This window comes from Helobdella robusta (assembly GCF_000326865.2).
Source record: "Helobdella robusta unplaced genomic scaffold HELROscaffold_30, whole genome shotgun sequence".
Taxonomy (NCBI): domain Eukaryota; kingdom Metazoa; phylum Annelida; class Clitellata; order Rhynchobdellida; family Glossiphoniidae; genus Helobdella; species Helobdella robusta.
Genome location: NW_008704502.1, coordinates 1304753 through 1325740, shown reverse-complemented (window position 1 = coordinate 1325740; position 20988 = coordinate 1304753). Strand labels below are relative to the sequence as shown.

Genomic DNA, 20988 nt, shown 5'->3' with positions numbered 1-20988 from the left:
AAGTTTGTTGGACATTTGTGTCAAACAGTTCGCACCTGGAATAGAGAAATAGAAAAAAAATCAAAAAGTGAATTTAAATTTAGAAAAACAAATTTAGGAGTACTCTAGATTGAATAGAATAAAATGGATTCAATGTCAAAACATTTGACGAAATTTAAGAATTACTATAAAAAACACCATACTATACAAAGCATAAAATCCTCTATTTATAAGACAATTTCGAATGAAAAATTTACATAACATTATTATTATTATTTCCAACCACCCAAGCTGATTACCTTATTGGCATGTCGATGCTATAGAATGGATTTTTCAAGGCGAAGTCTGCATAGATTTCATACAACCTCTTCAGTAGCAAGTCCTCACTCGTTCTTTTCGGATCAGTCACCACCACAAACTTTATTCCTTGATATTATTATTATTATAAATAATAATAATAATAATAAAAACTCAATTATTTATTAATCATTAATAATAATAATTATTATCATTACCAGTGAGAGTTTGGAATGCATGCAGCTTGAATGTATCAGTCTCCAGTAGCTGAATCCCAGATGAATGAAGCTGTGGGGATAGCTGGGATGCTATGGCATACAATCTGTATGTGGTGTGTGTGTGTGTGTGTAGGTCTGTATGGATGTGTGTATGTTTGTGTGCATGTGTGTGCGTGTTTATGCAACTTAGTACAAATGAAAATTGTGATATAATTTAATGGTATTGGATATACATATAATATATACACATATACACAATAATATGCAAAGACAGTTTTTAAGGTTATATTAGATTATTAAAGTTAAATCAGTGTTTGGTAGTTATTTAGGGAATATAAAAAGTCTCTCTTTTTAAATTAAAGACCATTGAAATTTATTCACAGATAAGTTTTTATAACAATGACTTAATAATGTAAAGAGGCAAAATAAGAAATGAAATAAAATTCATTAAAATTAAAAACTTTATAAAAAATTACAAATAAAATAAATTCATAAAAGAGCTGAACCAACGAGTGGAACATCCCTGCAAGCATGATCTTCTCATTGGTGGAGAGCTTGGGCCTGCCAAACTTGATGTTCATTGGGTAGTTGGATTCGGTGTTCAGAAACTCAAGAACATCTTTCTTGACGTCAGCCTCATCTCTGCAAAATCGGCCCTCAACTGGCTGGCCGTTTATGGACAGAACTGTGTGGCCGACTGGAAGTTAAGTTTTAATGTTTAGACAATTTCTCATGGAAAAAATATCAAAAAAGTAAAACATAAAATGCCTATCTCACTGAACGAAATAACTAAAATTATTACCAACCAACCGACCTTTGATGCCATCCCTCTGGCCGAAAGCCACGACAACTTTCTCATCATAAACTTTCAGGACAAGGTCCAACGGGTAGCTGAAAGTTTTCTCGACTTCAACTTTCGGCAAATTGTAATCATGCTGATAAATTAATCCCCCGGCTCGACTAATTATCCAAATTGAAAAAATCGCCATTTTCTAAATTATTTTGATGTGATTTCAACAATTAAATTGTTTTTTTTGAACACTACCACAATGATAAAACGTTATGACAGTTGGGTAGAGAAATTTTTAAAAGTGAATTTCCTTAATATTTTTTCAATTTTCATCCTCAGACAGGGAGACTCATCAGTTGAAAATCATTGTATTTACGAATAAAATTATGAACTAAAAGTAAAATGTATTTAATTTTAAATGTTTAATTGAAAAATTCACAAAAAAATGATGTTCAATTATGGTTGCTAACAACATTTGGAAACTTTACAAGCGTTTTAATCATTAAGGTTTGCTGGTTTGCAACTTTAAATGTATTTTGTTTTATTCTATTAAATATAATATTTTATTAAATTGTGATCATTTTTAAAGTAATAAATTTTAATTAGTAATTACCGAAGTATGTACAGACATTGTTTGTGTGGACTTTTGAAGGTTGTCATTTCAAAAAACTTTTAAATTATTTATTAAATTATTTCATTTTTTACAATTTTTTATAATAATAAATATTGAGGCTGTAAAATATAATATTGATTTAATTAAAATTGTAAAATGTATCAATAATTAATACAAATTGATTCACAAATAATGACGTAAATTAACCTTTTTACATGGTATAATAAATTATAATATAATATTAGCATTAGCAAGACCTAGTTCTATTGCTGCACTGACGGGGTTTGAATGCAAGCCAATCCTCACCCATCACATGCAATGTGTGTGAAGCAATTGATGCATAGATCCACAAAGACTGACACGTGTTTTCAAATTCTAATTCAACCTTATTTCATTTTATATATTACTAAGTAGGAACTACTTTAATTAAACAAGTTATCAATCCAATTGATGAATGAATATAATATTAGTTCTATTATTAAAACTTTAGGTGGGCCAGTTAGTTGTACCATCAGGGCCTTTCACCAATCGAATAATCTACCGTTTCTCAAATGACGCCCGACAATCTTATAGGCAAATGCAGAAAAAAGATAAAAAGGATGTTCGTGCCATGGGATATGTACTTCTGGTAAGATGGTTATGTCTTTGTATCTGTGAATATGTGTGTATATATATGTGTGTGTGTGTGTGTGTGGGTGTGCGTGTGAGAGGGAGAGAGACAGGGAGTGGGAGGTGAGAAAAAGAGAGAGAAGAAAAGAGAAAGAAAGAGATTTGTATAGCTAAATAGATAATCCTAAAAATGACACTTTTATAAACAACCCAAACACACAAACACACATACACAAACGAGCACATGCAAAACACACACACACATACAACTGATTAGGTAATCCCTGTATCTGCTCTGATGTTAGGGATTTGGCAAATCAGACGACGCAAGTGGAAGCTGGAGCTGATTGAAGAGATGGAAAGTAAGGTTAACCATCCGCCAGTTCCTCTGCCTTCAGAGCATGTATTTTTATTAGTATTTTTAGCTATTTTTTCTTGTTATTCTTTTATTATTATTGTTGTTGTTATTATTATCTTCTTTTTATATACTGTATTTCAATTTTCTTTGTTATTTTTTGTAACGTCATAGAGCTTTTTTTAACTAATTTAAATTTTCGAATTTTTTTTTAAACACTTAACATCACCGTCCAATAAACATTAACTGACGCCAACTGTTATTACCACATCAACAGCATGATTTCACACTACTGTCACAAATAACATCAACAAAAATTTGGCCCTACATCACTGAAAAAAAAAAACCTCACCACAACCCATCACTACTACAACAGCCCATCAGAAATAGCTACTTTGGACTACCGTAAGGTGAAGGTCAGAGGAAAGTTCGACCACAGTCGTGAGGCCTACATACTTCCCCGGGTCAACATACAGTCCCTGGATAAAAATGCACCGACGCAGGGGGGTGGGGCTTACGTTGTCACCCCATTCAGGCTTGAGGATGGAAGGTTTGGTGGGGCGAGTGTATGTTTAAGGAAGTTTCGTTACGATTAAGTGTTTCATGTGTTAGAAATTGATTTGAGTTTACACACACACACACACACACGCACGCACACACGCACACACACACACGCACGCAAACTAATTTCCAGACACACACGCACACACACACACAAATTAACCTCCAGTGATACGATTCTAGTAAATAGAGGGTGGGTACCACGTAGTAGAATTGATCCTGAAACAAGACGAACCGGACAGGCTAGTGGAATGATCGAATGAATAAATAAATAAATGGATGAATAAATGAATGGTGAATTTTTTTTTATGAATGAATGAATGAATGATTGATTGAATGGGTTTATAATTATTACTAAAAATTACCAGATTGATGGAGTCGTTGACTTAGTTGGGGTTGTAAGAACTAATGAGAAGGTATTACATATGCTTCGTCATCATCGTCATCATTATCCTCATCATCCTAATCATCATCAGCACCGTCATCATTTTCATCACTATCATCATCATCGTTTTCCTTCGTTTTGTCATTTCTTTTCTTGATAGCATCGGCAAAATAATCTTCAACTTCACCGCACTTTATCATCATCTTTCTTCCCGTCATCATCATCCTTCTCGTCATCATCATCGTCTTCTTTTTCTTCTTTTTCTTCCGCCTCGCCATCATCATTTTCTTTTTTATCGCCATCATCATCTTCTTCTTCTTCCTCCTCATCATCTTCTTTTTCACTATCACCATCATCTTCTTCTTCCTCACCATCATGACGTCATCAGCGTCCCCAGTACTCATCTACCCACGACGCCTCCCGAAACGTTTGGCACGTCAGAGATGTTGGCGGTATCGCTCAGCAACTTGGTACAAGTCCCATATTCATAGATGCCGATGCAGGTTGGTTGATTGGTTGGTTGGGTGATTGGTTAGCTGATTGATTGATTGGTTGGTTGGCTGATTGTTTGGTTGATTGGTTTTTTGGCTGATTGGTTGGTTGATTGGTTTGTTGGCTGATTGGTTGATTGATTGGTATGTTGGTTGACTGATTGGTTGGTTGCTTACAGTCAATCAATCAATTGAACTCTTAAAACAGGAAGTACGGTAGAGGGCGGACCTATTGGAGGTCAAACAAAGGTCAGTCTAAGGAATGACCATCTCCAGTACATTATCACGTGGTTTGTTTCGATGGTTTGTGGTTGCTTGTTTGTGTCCAAATAAATTTATTGATCTTTCATTCAGTGGTTCATTCATTTGACACACACACGCACACACACACACAAAAACACACACAGGTTTTCTTTATCCGCAGCAACCTTTTACATGTGGTTCAAAGCTTACTGGAAAAAATGACGCAATGATGAAAGAATGAAAAAGAAACAAATGAAAAATTGTATGGTTTATTGAATAAATGAATGATTGATTGATTGATTGATGATTGATTGATTGATTGATTGATTGATTGATTGATTGATTGATTGATTGATCGATTGATTGATTGATTGATTGATTGATTGATTGATTGATTGATTGATTGATTGATTGATTGATTGATTGATTGATTGATTGATTGATGATTAAATAAATCCTCATTTTATCATGTTTTGGCCATATTATATGTTAATACCATTATTGAATCATAATGGATGTACTCTAGAGCATGAAAATATATGGTTTGGTAATCGAAATCTCGAGACCCCCCAATACATAGCGTCTTGAAATCGTTCATTTGACACGCCACACTGAACATACACTATAGTTCGATTTTTTGGAATGTGGGGCTGATACAGTAAATTAAGCTGGTAGTTTGTTTGTTTGTTACTAGATTCATGGAGTACTCAACCGAAGCGTTGAAATGAAAATAATTTAGTATGTAATATTTTGAATCGCTCGAATTGCTATCAATCGGAATCATTTTCGACAAAATATCAACGACTTCACATGAACAAATTCAACATTTTTCAATAGTTTTGATAAAAATGAATAAGTACTTGAGAATTATTTCTATTATAAATTGTTATTAGGTGATAATTTTATATTTAAATCAGAAGAAAAACAATCAAAGCGTTAGAAATACTTATAACTAGTTTTGTTATATTAGACATCGATTGAATTTCAAGTTTTTGCAAGTCTTCAATCTCCGTAAAAAACTCGATTTTTTGTTTGGGTTTATTTTTATTAATGGAAAGTGTCCGATTTTCAAGAAATGTTTGACTAACGGTAACATTAAATATATTTTTCAATATAGATGACTTAACGTCTAAAACTACAAAATTTTCTGACATAGCGACAGATGAAAAAAAATCATTTCAAAAAGCAATATTCAGGTTAATTAATATGAAAAACAATGCAAAACTTGAATCGGATCTCTGGAGGTCACGAAAGAAGTAAAAAATTAAATTAACAATACATAACTTAACGCTAGTTCAATGTTTTCACTGAACAAAGTATCTCATTGCAAATTTTGATTGTTCAGTCTTTCTGGTTCTTCAACATTGTCATGAAAAATTTCAAATGTTCAACAAAATTTTTGGAGTTTGTTTCCCTTCAAACTCAGCGGGCTAACTTGAAACAATGATTTAGCGACAGGCAAGTTAGGATACGAAGGAGGTGAAATCTATCTCTTCCTTCGTTGCCAACATTTTGTAGGTTGAACGTTCACCAGGGCAACAATCTAAGCATAAATTTTGTCGTTCATTTCTAGGGAATGATGATGAAAGAAAAATTGGTGAGTAAGCGTCTTCTTCGACATCAGGTATGTTTTTTGAAGGTTTAAACAAAATTACTCGGTGTTTGCTTGAAGTGAAGATTCAGAAGCAAGAAGATTAGCAAGCTTATCAGGCATAGTTTTATTGCTAATTTCTGACGTTGTTCTGTTGGGAGAGTAATTGTCGAAATGAATGGTGTAAATTGAGATGGGAGATGAACAACTGTCCTCATCCAATATGATGGTAGGCATTGACCAGACTGAAGTGTTTGTAGGGTTGTCCTTAGCTAGAGTGATATCATCAGGCTTAGTTTTTGGGCTGATTTCGCATGTTAATTTTCTGGAAGAATCATCGTTTAAATGAATCGGATAAATTGAGATTGGAGATAAGTTACTGTCATCGTCTAATCTAATAGTGGAAATTGTTTCACCTAAAGACTTGGAGCTTACGTGTAAACTGGACTCAGCTGACCAGACTGAAGTGCTCAGGGAGTCGTTCTTAACTGAATTTTTAGTTAAAATATCACCACCATTTGACGAGGACACCACCTCATCGCTGCTAACATTTTCCAACTTATGAATCACTTGAATGAACCTTTTCCTGAATCTCTTAGCTTTAAAAATCTCCATGTTTCTTCTGTTCTCGAAATGATTGAGTTTATCGTTGAGTTTATTATCTTTTTCTTCCTCCTTTATTTTAAGATCACTGACGTTCTCATGTTGACTAGACAGTTGAAGAAAATTATCAAGTTTTGTTGATTTAAGAGGTTCCAGCAGGTTCTCAACAAGTTCATTAAATAGATTAAAACGTTCTGTAGACTGCTCGACACCTTCATCAATGTTGTTGTTGGCGTTAGAATTCTCATGAAATTTCATTTTTATGATGATAATTTTACTACTTTAGCTGCCAAAATATGCTTAAATATCTTGCAAAGGATTGTTCGCTTTGAATTGATGCTAGCCGAATTAAAATGTTAAGTTGGTGTGATTCTGTTTGTGACTTTGTTGGCTTTTAGATAGCAATCAATGTATTGTTAGTTTGTTATTCTATTGGTTTTATTTTCACCGAATGTGTTCAAAGATATGAAACCTGAAAAAGCTTAGCGAGGAATGTCTCATTTTTACTTTTTTCCTTCTTATATACCTTTCTAAACCAAATAAAATGCACTTCCAATTAGTTGCTCCTGATTGACTGACTCGATAATTAGTACATACTGACATTGTGACGTGATAATTACACCTCGAAATGATCCTACCAATTGACACTAATTAATTAATTAACCACCCAATTAAGAATTTTTAATTAGCTGACGTGGCACTAATTAAGCAATGTGAGATAGATTAATACTAATTACTTCAACATGAACTTCTCAACTAATTAAAAATATAATTATCATCAATTAATTAAACCTTCTTACTCATCGTCTGGCTGGCTGATGCTAACTGAGCAATATTGATTATGATAACATATGTAGAAAATTTTACACGTAACATGTCCGTCTCTGAGGTGTATTGATAAATTTACATCGCTAGATACATTTTTCAAAAACAATTTTTTTAATATTTTTACATTTTTCTTATTAATTCAGCCAAAATTAACGTTTAATAAATTGATATAATAAATAATTTTGCATCATATATGACCATAATTTCAGCATTGATCATATTATTTGAAATTGCATACACCGTAGCAATAAAAGCAAGTTCATAAAAATTGTTTATCTTTTACTTTTACATTTCGATGATGAAGAATTTTTGAAAAGAAACATCCATAGAACTTATAACTTTTTGTTGGTTTCTTTTATTTAAAAAGTTTATTATTCTAAAGGAATTTAACTCATTAATTGCTGAGTAGTAATAATAATAAAGAATGGATAGATGTTTTAACTTCTGAACAAATAAGTCTTTTACTCGTATAATTCATTTTTAGTAGAAAAATATACAGAGTACTTATAAATTGATTATTTGAAATTCAATTTAGACGATATGAATGAATGAATGAAATGAAAATATATACTCTTAAGAATTCATTTTGTCATATTTCCAAATTCAAGTACACACAATGCCAACGCGAATACATTCTTGAAAAAGTTATTGAAAAATATTTTACGTTCATTTTTATTCAAAACAATTATTTATTTTCGAAAATTCTGATCAATGTCAAATATTTTTTATTGTTTATGTAATTAATTTTTTATCTTTATCATCATCAGCACACACCACACACACACACACACACACACACACACACACACACACATACACACACACACACACACACATATATATATATATATATATATATATAAACCCACACCTTCATAGATATATGAATATTATTTGTAAAACAATTTTATCTATTATAGTTTAATGTTAATAAATTCTAATTTTATTTAATACATTAAGTAAATTACAATTTAAAAAAATGCTAAAATCATTCTACATCATATTCTTTATAGTTCTTCAATTCAAAATCATTACTCCAAATTATTATCATTACATACTCTATAGAAACATTTTCAACCTAAAACTGCACACCTTAGATATCCCAGATTTTCAAGAAACTTTCAACTACGACTCGCGTATTAAATGTGTCGCTTTGTGTTCAGCCATGGACAACTGCCATGGCTGTAACTACCATTATGAGCTAAAGAGGTGCACGCTTTTCGCTAACAGGACAAAATTGGTTATGAAGTTTGTGGACGTTAAAAAAGTTGCGTTTTACATGGTAATTTTATTTCCATTTTAACAGATTAGTTGTGATATTTTGTTTATTGTGGGTTATGTTACTTGTTTTAAAGTTAAAATGAATGCAAGAATGCTCAATTGACCAGTTATGAATTTATAAATATTTTTTCGTCTGTCAATCCAATAAGATTTGAGCTGTTTGTTGAACACAAAATTTCAAAATAAAAAAATAAAATAATTTTTCTTCAATACAGAAAAAGGAAAATAATGTTTCAAAGATATATTTTGACGGTATCGATAATTTCCTTCAAATTTGACTTTTAATTATTAAGATTTTATCGTTTATAAATAAATAAAAAAATAAATTTAATTTAGATTAAAACTCGATAATTTGAAATTATTTCTAGGATATTTTTACACACATCTACCCAGAAATAACCAACAGATACATTGGATGTTATGTCGATCAGATAGTTCGGGACCTGGAGCACCTGGAACCAGACGACTATGCATTGACCAACGAGAAATGCTGGAAGATTTGCTCCAACTACAATTACTCTATTTTCGCCACTCAGGTTAACTTTTTCGTGTCTTTTCTTATTTTTTGTATTGGAACTGTGAAATTAGAAAAGGATGAGGTATATATTTTTTTTAAGTTAACAATTTCTTACAGTAAACACTTTTTCGTGAATTTCAGGGAAATTAAAGAATAATTTTAAATAACAAATTAAGATTTTAGCCAGGAAACATTCCTAAAGATATACCATGTCGCATTAAATTTCTTCAAGCAATTCATCTAATTTTTATTATTCAATTTTTATTGAAAGATCTAAGACATAGGTACGAAACTTCTGGAACTTTCAAGTTTATCAAATCTCAAATTTATTTACCATATCCAAACCTAAAAATAATTTCCAACAATTTTCCCTACACAGTTTAGAAGAAACTGTTTCTGTTCGACTTCTTTCGGAAGATACGGGCCAGGAAACGGATGCACCATGACTTGTTGGGGAGCCCAGGATCAAATATGCGGAGGTAGCAACATGAACAGTCTCTATAGCAGTTAGTATTATTACTACAATATTTGCAGTATTGTTGCAGTCTTCTTTTTTCTTAAATTTTCCTTTTTAAATAATTCTCAAAAGTATCAACAACCAACGGAAAACCCGGTAACTGCAACAGCAGTACCAAGCACTTTAACCATTAGACCGTCGCATCGTCTAAATATTTTAAGCAGCACTAATATTTTTTTTCTTAGTTATGTTTTCTCTTTTATCATCCCAAAGAGCCTGCCATATAAAAAAAGCATGGATAAAACGATTGTGTAAAATTGTTGGTCAAAATTATTAATTTTTTTCATAACTTACAAAAAGTTTTTATTTCAAGATAACTTAGCAAGATTAATTTGTCAAGTTGTTACGAAATTTGAAACTTGTTTTTATAATTTGCAAACATTCATTCAGTATGCGACAGAGGAATGTATGGGCTGAACTGCAGTATGAAATGTCCCTGTGGTGTACAGTGCTTCTGTCATCGGTTGAATGGTTCAAAAGTAGTTTAATTGTGTAGAAAAATTTTAATTAATTTTCGTAATTGTTTTAGCTTTTGGGAATAAGAAAAATATTGAAGAGATAATTGTATTTAATAGATAAATAAATACATATGTGTGTCGTGTATGTGTTTTTAATAGATAATATCTTGAATCGACCAGATAGTTATCATTATGCATTGTGAGTTGTGTTCGATGTTTTTGCAATGTGGTGCTGAGGAAACGTAGATGAAAGCGTAATAAAGTTAATAAACCAACGAAAGTGAATGCTGGGCAAATGCTAAAACTAAGATGTGAAACATTAAATATTTCACGTCACAATAGAATACATGTTTATTACATCACAATAGTGTCACAAGTTTGTATCTTTTACATTAATAAATGAATCACGTTAATAACTGAATCACATTGAATAATGAATGCATCTAATTATGAAAATTAATCGTCTTTATTCGATTTAACACTCCGAAAAAACTTGAAAGAAATTACAAGTTGCAAGTTGCATAGAGCATATAGAAATCATTCTAAGTGGAGAAGCATAGTTGATATTGTAATAACTCAACTGTTACCTCAAAAAATTACTATCATAATAATTAATAATAATCATAATAATTTAATAATAATTAAATAATCATAAACATAATAGACTATACAGGCCGTTCACATTTTGATAACCACAGTCCTTGAACCAATTCCCTGATGAATACCATGGAATTACAAAAAAGCTGATGAATTGTTTATATAGAATAAAAAATTTGATGATAGACACAAACGGACTAATAGGTAAAAAGTTATCAAAAACGAATTTCGACTGTTCTTCATAGCTATTGCCTACCTTTTTACTAACCTGCCTCTATATGGAGTTACTTTTTCCTCAGCGATAAAGACTACGTTGCTAAGTTTAACGCTGACATGCTTAGTGTGAAAAATTTTTCAATTTCTTCAAAATATTCTTCACAAAATTTGTTGAAGTATAAACTTTTACTTGATTTCTACCCATTCAGCTTGACCATCAACTCAAAAATGCGTAAAAATATTAACAAATGAACATCAGCCAACACCCTCCCTACAAGTTACACTTCACCATCATCCTGCAGTGAGTAACAGGAAAAAACGCGTAATCAAACGACGAACCATAAACACCATTCAGACGCTGACAAAAACAAGAATTGTACCAATTCCCAGATGAATAATTGAAAGCGCAGTGGAAAGTTGGATGGAGGTCGTTGTCTTGATCCGGTGTGGAGAACTTCATTCCATTTTGAGTGAGATATGAATACGAATTGTTCAGTGCATCGCATTTATCTCCTCCATATCCAGAAACGTTGAGAGTATATTTTTCAGATTCTGGGCCGACCTGCAATAATTTTTTCAACTGAAATTTTTGTTAACGATTCAAAATTTTTAGCTTTTTGAAAATTTATTTCACATGTTCAATAGTCAATAGAATTCCCATACTAAATTTCCAAAAGTTCTTCATAAGTTAGTGGTATATTAAAAATTAACAAACCTTGAAATGATCATATTCATCAGAGTACCATTTACCACTGATGAGAACTTCAAACTTCAACCTGTAATCAGCTGACGTTGTCAATCGGTGCATCTTATCCAAGCCCAACCAGAAGTTTTTGTTGTAAGTTCCAAATCCAAACCGTCAAATTATTTTATCAATCCAATTTAACAAGCGTTTAGTGATAATGTTTTTTTTTGTGCAATTTACCTTGTACGTGTTCCAATTTTGGTTGAAACTCTGCGAGCCATCAATCCTCTGCTGAATGACAATCCATCCATTGACAGACGTGACAGGAGTTGGGCTAGCAAACGTTGGAACGTCCAACAAAATTGTTTCGTTGACTGCACTGTAAACTAATTTTATCGAAAACACGTGTTTATCTAAAATGTTTCATTTCTAACGATGTACCAGTCGAAATTTTGTTTAAGAAATTTGAAAAAAGATTTTGTTTAAACCTTTAGGATCAATACAGACGGACAACGTCCCGTTAGCAGTGAGGCACATATAGAGAGCATATATTTTATTTGTTGATGCCAGATAGTGAGTTGGAACAAGAGTAGAACAATCCGCCATTGAGGGTAAATGGAAAATTGCAGAATTTGCTCGGGGTTAAGCTAGCGTTGTTTTCTTCAATGATACATTTATGATCGAATTTAAAAAATAAAATTGTTAAATTTACTGCGTTATAGACAAATTTCAGTTTAAAAATCATGCAACTCCTAGTTACAGTTTCTATTCGTAAGACATTAATAAAAACTTACGAATTGGCTGATTTGACAATTGTTTGGCAGCTGTCAAATAAATTATGATGAATAAAATTTATATTTATACGAGCAAGAATTCATTAATACATGCCAACCTAATGCCAGGTGAGCAGCTTCATCCTAAGTTTGACATTCGAAATATAAACGTGGTGGTAATTGAATAATTAAATATTAAAATAATATGCATACAAATTGTTCAAAAAATTTAATTTTATTTGAAACAACTAAACAAACTAACTAACTTTGTAACCTCGACAATTAATCATATTCAGAACAATCTTGAAATGAACATCGCAAGTGAAATGAAACAGTTGGCAGTATTTAGTTGGATGACTAGCATTGTTGGATACGTAGTTGAATGCGTTGCAAGTGATGTTACCATCAGTGGGAGAAACATAATGAGAACATTTGGAAGAACATTCCAGTAAGGATCGTATGTTGGTTGGTACTGTGGTAGGTTCGGAAGCAAAACACATGGGGTTGTCTGGCTCTCCTATCATTCCATACTTCTTATCAACTGCTGAAGCTAACGAGTTGAATGTTAATGATAATGTAGTGATAACCAAACAAGCTGCTATTAACCCCATCATTAAATTTAAAATTTTTATTCTTCATTAAAATTTAAAATTCAAACCCAGAACGTAAAATTGTTAATTTAAGTAACAGGATGAAGATTTGAAAATGACAATTTGCTGAATCAAACCAAACTTGAAAAACTAAAAATTTTTTTACGCATTTATATGTTAATGGTGACTATATACATATATTATATTATACTATATTAAGAATATAAATCATCTACGTATATTTAATAAAAAATGTATTGGGATTAGGTTTTTTTACTAAGCTGAAAGCTTTTGATCCTTTTGAGAATAAAAGCGTTAGAAAAAAACCGAGAAAATGGACGGCTTGCTTTTACTTCAAGTGATCAACGAAAAGCTTTTTCAAAATTTCAAAGAAAAAGATAAGACGTGACGAGAAATTTTGTTTTGTTTGTTTAACATTCTCCATCTCATTATTGTTATTTGTTTGGATGAATGTTTTTATATTATTATTATTGTTGTTGTTGTTTTTTAATTGTAGTCGAAAAGTTGCTTCGCCTGGCATCGCATGCTGCTTTTGCGCGCTAACCTGGTTCAAAGGCCGTCTTGAGCATTTTCAAATCCTCAAGTCCCTTCCACGACTAATTTCTCGGTATGCAATTGAAATTTTGTAAAAAAAATGGTAAAAATTGAATTATAGTATATAAATTTAATGTTGATTGAGATGCATTCTCTTTATTATACAATTAGCTACAACCAAAATTTATCTGCCACTTGGTGTGGTGATTCCATGTCAAAAGTTTATAAAGTGAAGTTTCAATGATTATAACACGACAAAGCACTTACTGTCCAATATTTCATAGCATTCATTGCCAGAGTTAAAAAATTCTAAAATATTAATTAATAGCTAAATTTGATGTTTAACTATAATATATTGCTATTGAGACAAAATATAATCTTCTATTTGGTTTCTTAAATCACTAAATTATGCAATCCTGCTATTAATATCAAAAGTTTTCTTTAAAATTAAAGCTATTTATTTTTAGTAATGATTTAAATTACTGAGTACAGTATTTTTAATAACATTGATTATATCAACTTAAAACTTCTAAATCTGCGATTAATACGATATTTTAAATAATTTTTTCCTGACCATGTACAAAGAGGGTTAGACTTAATTTTCACTTTCACATTAATGCACTTTCGGTAATTAGACGCACCGGATTAATTTATTTACTCTTCATTTTTTACGGTTTTTTAACATTACGGCATCTAAAAATGGCCGAACAGAACGCTGCGGACGGCGAGGAAAAGATCAAACTAACCATCAAAACGACTAAAGAGCAAAAGGTTTTGTACATCAATCCAGATGACAACATTACCTCGGTTCGTTTATGCGCTTTTTAGTTGAAATTCTCGCTTAATACTTGTTAAAAAGTTAGGGAAAGAATCAGTTAATTTTTCAAGTGGTTGTATTCAATTCTAATTTTTAAACTTAAAATTAGTTAATTAATGTCAGGTGTTAATAAATTACATTACATGCTAGACACGTTGAGTGATAAATGGGTTTTTATATTACACTGTTTTTAATTAAACTAGAAAGTAGAAGATTTTTAGTTATGTTTAGTAGTTAGTTTTAACTTTTTTTTTTTTAGAATTTAGTTAGTTAGACTTTAAGACTAGAGAGTAGAGTTTAGTACTTTAGTTTAGTTAATTTAAGATATAAAATTAATATAAGATTACATTACACAGATTTATTGTATTTTATAGTATAGTGTATGAGATGGATGGATTTTGAATTAATATTTAACCAAGTCATTTAATGACATTTTATAAAGTTCCAATCTTTTTTTTATTATTCCTGATTCATAAATTGTTTTCCATCAAAAAGCTCAGAGAAGAAGTTTCAAAGTTGTTCGAAGCTAACAAAGAGCTCATCTGCCTAATTTTTGCTGGAAAAATATTGAAAGATGGTGAGTCGTTGCAACAGCATGGCATCAAAGATGGCGTAGTTGTACATTTAGTTGTTCGAAGCCCCCCGACTACTGCCCCAACCCCATCAAATCCGTATACCTCATCCATAAATAGCCCCACTGTTAGTTACTAATTTCTTTATATGGATTTTTATTAATTGGATTAGTTTAGCTGACATGCAAAGACAGGTATCTGGTTTTTTGATTTTTTTTATAAATTTTTTTTCACTTTTTTCTTTGAGTTTTTTATTTTTTTCAAAGCTTATTCATCCATCCAATTGGATTTTTTTTTATTCAATTAATTTGCCTAACCTAATTCTATCATACACCCTAACCTATATATAAACAGACCAACAGAAATACTGGATCGACCATTGGTCCTGGTTCTAACAGTAGCAGTATTGGGGGAGGTAGTAGTCCATTTAACCTATTTGGATCTGATTTAGGAGGGTTAGGAGGTTTAGGCGGGGGTAGTTTGGCTGACATGCAAAGACAGGTATGTGGTTTTTTGATTTTTTTTTATAAAGCTTTTTCAAAGCTAATTCATCCATCCACAAACTAACCAGCCAAACAATATGTATTTCCACTTATTCAATTATCAGCTAATTCATTCACTCATTTATCCATTCATCCACTAACTGACCAACTACTGACAGCTCTTGAGTAACCCAAGCATGATGCAGCAAATGATGGAATCACCACTTGTTCAGCAGATGCTCAGCAATCCTGATTTCATGCAGTCCATCTTCACCAACAATCCACAGATACAACAACTCATGGAGGCTAGTTGCTCTGACTTTTCCCCGGATGTGATGTTATTCAAAATTTCCTATTCATTCATTCATTCATTTATTTGTTTCCTTCCATCTATTATATGCAGAGAAATCCTGAAATATCTCATCTGTTGAACAACCAAGAGCTAATGAGACAGGTTTGTTGGGTTTAATGGATGATTGGTTGATCGAATGAGTGACTGATTGGTTGAATGAACGTATGAATGAGTGACTGATTGATTGATTGGCAGACAATGGAGATGGCCAGGAATCCAGCCATGTTTCAAGAGCTGATGCGAAATCAAGACAGGGCACTCAGTAATCTGGAGGTTTGTTGATGGATGGATAAATGGATCTATGAATTGATAGATGGATGGATGGATGAATTAGTGAATGAATGAATTTAACTCACATCGATGAATCCATCTACTGTATCATAAATTTATTTACCTCCTAATTCAGCACTCATCATTCATACAGCAACAGACAGCACACAAATGTAGTACATTAATTGGTTAATGGATTGATTAACTTATTGACTGACTGACTGACTGATTGGTTGATTGATTGATTGATTGGTTGACAGAGCTTACCAGGTGGTTTTGGAGCACTACAGCGTATGTACAACGACATACAAGAGCCGATGCTGAATGCTGCCACTGAAAGTTTAACACTCAACCCCTTTGCCTCATTGGCTGGTAGGTTATGATGACGATGATGTGGGTGGTGATAATAATGATGATTATGATAATGGTGATGATGATTATTCCAAAAATAATCTTGACTTCCAGGAGGGACTGCCAACAACAACACCAGCACGACCTCTCAGCCGACTGGCCAGGAAAACAGGGAACCCCTTCCCAACCCCTGGTCCACCAGCACCACCAACAGCAGCAATCTTTTCGGTGGTCTTGGTAGTGGCGGCACCAGCGGCACAACTACAAATACTACCACTGGTGGTGGTAACGTCAGTGGGTCTGCTCTGCCTGATAATTTTGGTTAGGATTGAAATTTTATGATTTTGTTGGTGGTGGTGTTGGCCTCTTAGGCTGTTGCTTTGTTATTTCTGAGGTTTTGGGTGTCAATTTTTTAAAAGTTCACCGTCTTTAGTTCAATGAATTTTATTTCACCATTCTCACTAAATGTCATTCATCATTTATACTTGATTGATGATATAGTTTTTTTTTGTTTGCATCATTTGAGCAACCCACCATTTCAATTTCTCCAATCTATTTAGTTGTTGTTTTTATTATAATCCCTACCAACCAACCAACAAACCAACATCCACCAATCCCGAAATAGGTCAACTCGGTGGGATGTTACAGAATCCTGCCATCCAGGGCATGATACAACAGATGACCTCTGACCCCCAGCTCTTGCAGCAGATGACTCAGTCGCCCATGTTTCAAACTATGCTCAGGACCATGTCAGCTAACCCCGAGTTGGCCCAGCAGGTTTGTGGGAGTGATGATGATGACGATGGTGATGCTGATGGTTGTGATGATGATAAAGTTGGTTGTAATATAGACGATGACGGTAATAGTGAAGATTATTGTTATTACTATTATTCTCTGGATGTCCTGTATTATTATTATTATTATTATTGTTATTGTTATTACTATTACTACTACTACTACTACTACTACTACTACTACTACTACTACTACTACTACTACTACTACTACTACTACTATTACTACTACTACTACTACTACTACTACTACTACTACATTTATCTGATATTACAGAATAATCCCTTGATGACAATCAATCCATAATGATGACGACGATAATGATGATGATGATGATGACGAAGATGATTACGATGACGACGACGATATTTCTGAGAAGGATAATGTTGATTTTTATTCATCCTTTCTTCAGCATAGATTAAATGATCCATATCTTAATAATTATCATGATAGTAATAATGAGGCTGATGATTATCTTGGTCCCCATCAGGCCCTACAGAGTAACCCACTGCTGGCGGGCAATCCACAAATGAGGGAAGCGTTGGCAGAAAGTATGCCCACCATGTTTCAGAGGGTTAGTCGGGTGATTGATTAGTTAGTAGGTTGATTGATTGATTGGTTGATTGATTTGTTGGTTGGTTGGCTGGTTAGTTGATTGGTTCATTGATTGGTTGGCTGGTCTGTTGATTGATTCGTTGGCTGGCTGGTCGGTTGGCTGATTGATTAGTTAGTTGGTTGCTTTTTTGACTAATTTACAACAACAGCAAACTCACAAACAACACTGACAACGACAAAAGCATCGCATTCACTCTTGAACAGATGAACAGTCCAGAGATGCAAGCCCTTCTGACCAACCCACGGGCTATGCAGGCCCTCGTGCAGGTACAACAGGGTATGGCCATTCTACAACAGGAAATACCCAGGTTGTTCACGTGATTTGTGTTGTTGTTGTTGTTGGCGGTGTTGTTGTTTATGCTGCATATTTTTATATGAAAAACTTGTTTTGTTGAAGACTTGTTGTCACATCACGTCATGTTTATTTTTTTTTTAATATCTTTCAAACAGTTTAGGTCTTGGCATTCCTCTTCCTCTTGGATCATTCTCAGCAGTCTTCAGCACAGCAGCTCCAATCACAACAACAACTACTGCTGCTACTACTGCTGCTGCACCATCCACAACAACTGGTACAACTACCGCTACTTCAACATCGCCATCATCTACTACCACCACGCCATCATCTACTGCAGCACCCACAGCTGCCACTGTTGGCCAGCAGCAGCAGCAAATGGCTAACTTGCTTGCGGGCTTGATTGGCAATGCAGACATCAGTAGCGCCATGTCTGATATGATGAGGGTCATAGGTGGTGGTGGTAGTGGTGGTGGGGGACAGCCAGGAAGGCCAGCTAGCTTGGTTAGTTAGTTCGTTGTGTTTGCTTTGTGATTTTTGCTGTTTGTTGGTTCATTCATTTATTTCTTTGTTATTTGTTTATTCTTTTGCATCCATTTGTGTGTGGAAATGGGTCCAACTGATAGTCCAATTTGGTGCAAAAAATTGATGGCAAAGAAAACAACGTCCTACTTCAGAGGAACTGGGTTTTTAGACGCTAAACAAAGATTGATTGATTTGTTTATTTTTTTGTTTATTTATTCATAATTATTTAATTTTTTTTTTCATTTACTCAATTATTTATTTATTCATTCATAATTTCTACATATTTCCACTTCAGAACGAAACGCCAGAGCAGAGGTACAGACCACAGTTGGAGCAGCTGGCTGCCATGGGTTTTCTCAACAGAGAGGCTAATTTACAGAGTATGTACCTCTCTCTATGCCTGTCTGTCTGTCTGGGTGTTTGCCTGTCTATCTGTCTGGGTGTCTCTGTCAGGCTGTTTGTCTCTGTGTGTTTATATGTCGGTCTGTGTGTTTTTGTCTGTCTGCGTGTTTTTATGTCTGTCTGTGTGTTTTTATGTTTGTCTGAGTGTTTTTACGTCTGTCTGTACTGATTATATAATAATAAAAAATGACAAACAGGTTTAATAGCCACATTTGGAGATGTTAATGCTGCCATAGATCGCCTTCTACAGCAGAGGCACAGATGAAATAATAAGAATAAAAATAATAATAACAGTAATTATAAAAATTATATTAAAAATAATAATAATATTGTATGATTACAATTTTTTATTATTATTATTATTATTATTATAAAATGATACGGTATGATATGATAAGTTCGTATTTATGAGAGACTAATTGTTATAATTGTTGATTCTTTATTTTTTAATTATTTTTTAGTACTATTCTTCTTTCGATGTTACAATGATGATGATGATTCGTTATCATTATTATTGTTATTATTATTGTTATTATTGTTATTATTTTTATTATTATCATCATTATTATTGTTGTTACATGGTAAATGTGTTAGAAGCATGTGAGTTCTTTAAGAAATAAAATTTAAAAAATTGTACTTTGATTGATTTTCTCTTTTATAATTGTTATTAAAAATAATTATTCTAAAAAATTTTTATGTGACTTGTTTGTGTATGTATGTTTGTGTGTGTATGATGTATGCGTGCACGAGAGAGAGAGAGTGTGCGTGCGTGCGTGTTTGTATCTGACTTCCAGTATAATTTTTCTCTATTTCATTTTATTCGTTCTTTTTTTCTCTTCAAATGTTTCCTTAAAGATATTATAGCACTGTTTAGCAAACATTTTTTTCAATAACTTATTCAAATATGTACCTATGTTTGATTAAAATGGTTATTAATTAATTAGTTGATGAATTAATTATTTGATAAACTGGTTGGTGAATATATTCATCATTGCTATGATTTTTTGGTTCCTTGGCTATCTGCAAAAACATTTGCACCCACAGCCTTACGCAGTGTCCGAATTGAAATCTGAGATCTACTTATCTTAACTTACCTGCTCATTACAATTATCCCTAGCCTTCTCAAATTACAAAACTCAAGAGCCCAATTCAATCGCCGTTCGGCACCCGCCCTACCACCTACATTACCTTTGGCTCCAACTTAATAATGTAAAACTTGATTAAAAACTTACCTATTGATACACTTACATCGTTCCTATCATTACATGATGGTTGCACTTAACTACCTATTGTATTAAATTACTCTCAGCCTCTGTAGATAATAAATTTAAATAATGTGTTATGAAAATAAAATTACGCTCAACTAATGTAAAGAATGTATGTATTTACCTATGCATGTGTGTTGTGTGTAAAACGCATGTGTATGATGCAAGTGCAAGAAAGTAAAGATGAAGAAAGAGTTAGAAATTTACGCTGCCTACCTATTCAACTACATTACTGTTGAATGTTTCCTACCTATCCTATCCACAGTTACAATTATCCTTATCTAACTTACCTATCAAATCTTAATGTAATGTGTGTGTGTGTGTGTATTTGTGTTGAAAAACGCATCTCAAAAATAAATAAACAGTAATTTCGGCAAAATAAACACACACACAAGTCTGGAAGTAATAAGTAACAATATAAATAACGAAAACGTCTAGAAATAATAAATAACCTGACTAAAATATGATATAACGAAATTTAACAAAAATACAACAAAA

General features: G+C 32.8%; 6 protein-coding genes across 6 annotated transcripts; 3 read left to right on the top strand and 3 right to left on the bottom strand.

Annotated features, from left to right (window-relative positions):
- Positions 1-274: 274 nt before the first annotated feature.
- Positions 275-1483, bottom strand: HELRODRAFT_157204 (hypothetical protein; the record flags this gene model as incomplete). The annotated part of the gene is made up of 4 exons (XM_009022046.1): positions 275-405; positions 495-598; positions 1005-1191; positions 1309-1483. The coding sequence occupies 4 exons, from the start codon at positions 1481-1483 to the stop codon at positions 275-277; spliced, it is 597 nt and encodes a 198-aa protein (XP_009020294.1).
- A 289-nt stretch (positions 1484-1772) lies between these two features.
- HELRODRAFT_192218 (hypothetical protein) lies at positions 1773-5684 on the top strand. Its single transcript, XM_009022045.1, has 11 exons — positions 1773-1786; positions 1891-1936; positions 2388-2525; positions 2784-2905; positions 3238-3411; positions 3592-3664; positions 3791-3838; positions 4196-4310; positions 4507-4601; positions 4706-4783; positions 5017-5684. The coding sequence occupies exons 2-10, from the start codon at positions 1904-1906 to the stop codon at positions 4769-4771; spliced, it is 864 nt and encodes a 287-aa protein (XP_009020293.1). The 5' UTR covers positions 1773-1786; positions 1891-1903; the 3' UTR covers positions 4772-4783; positions 5017-5684.
- Positions 5685-6192: 508 nt separating this feature from the next.
- HELRODRAFT_174597 (hypothetical protein) lies at positions 6193-6993 on the bottom strand (the record flags this gene model as incomplete). The annotated part of the gene is made up of 1 exon (XM_009022044.1): positions 6193-6993. The coding sequence occupies one exon, from the start codon at positions 6991-6993 to the stop codon at positions 6193-6195; it is 801 nt and encodes a 266-aa protein (XP_009020292.1).
- A 1549-nt stretch (positions 6994-8542) lies between these two features.
- HELRODRAFT_174596 (hypothetical protein) lies at positions 8543-10366 on the top strand (the record flags this gene model as incomplete). Its single annotated transcript, XM_009022043.1, has 4 exons — positions 8543-8845; positions 9213-9380; positions 9741-9867; positions 10269-10366. The coding sequence occupies 4 exons, from the start codon at positions 8543-8545 to the stop codon at positions 10364-10366; spliced, it is 696 nt and encodes a 231-aa protein (XP_009020291.1).
- A 1054-nt stretch (positions 10367-11420) lies between these two features.
- HELRODRAFT_81692 (hypothetical protein) lies at positions 11421-12002 on the bottom strand (the record flags this gene model as incomplete). The annotated part of the gene is made up of 2 exons (XM_009022042.1): positions 11421-11711; positions 11865-12002. Coding segments are annotated over 2 exons (429 nt in total), but the record flags the coding sequence as incomplete, so codon positions are not given.
- A 2386-nt stretch (positions 12003-14388) lies between these two features.
- Positions 14389-20472, top strand: HELRODRAFT_192217 (hypothetical protein). Its single transcript, XM_009022041.1, has 16 exons — positions 14389-14559; positions 15065-15268; positions 15496-15642; positions 15803-15928; positions 16027-16077; positions 16171-16248; positions 16506-16617; positions 16711-16917; positions 17222-17373; positions 17804-17955; positions 18189-18314; positions 18457-18802; positions 19119-19203; positions 19423-19580; positions 19604-19952; positions 19985-20472. Exons 1-14 carry the CDS (start codon positions 14452-14454, stop codon positions 19488-19490), a joined length of 1962 nt encoding a protein of 653 aa, XP_009020289.1. The 5' UTR covers positions 14389-14451; the 3' UTR covers positions 19491-19580; positions 19604-19952; positions 19985-20472.
- Positions 20473-20988: the final 516 nt, after the last annotated feature.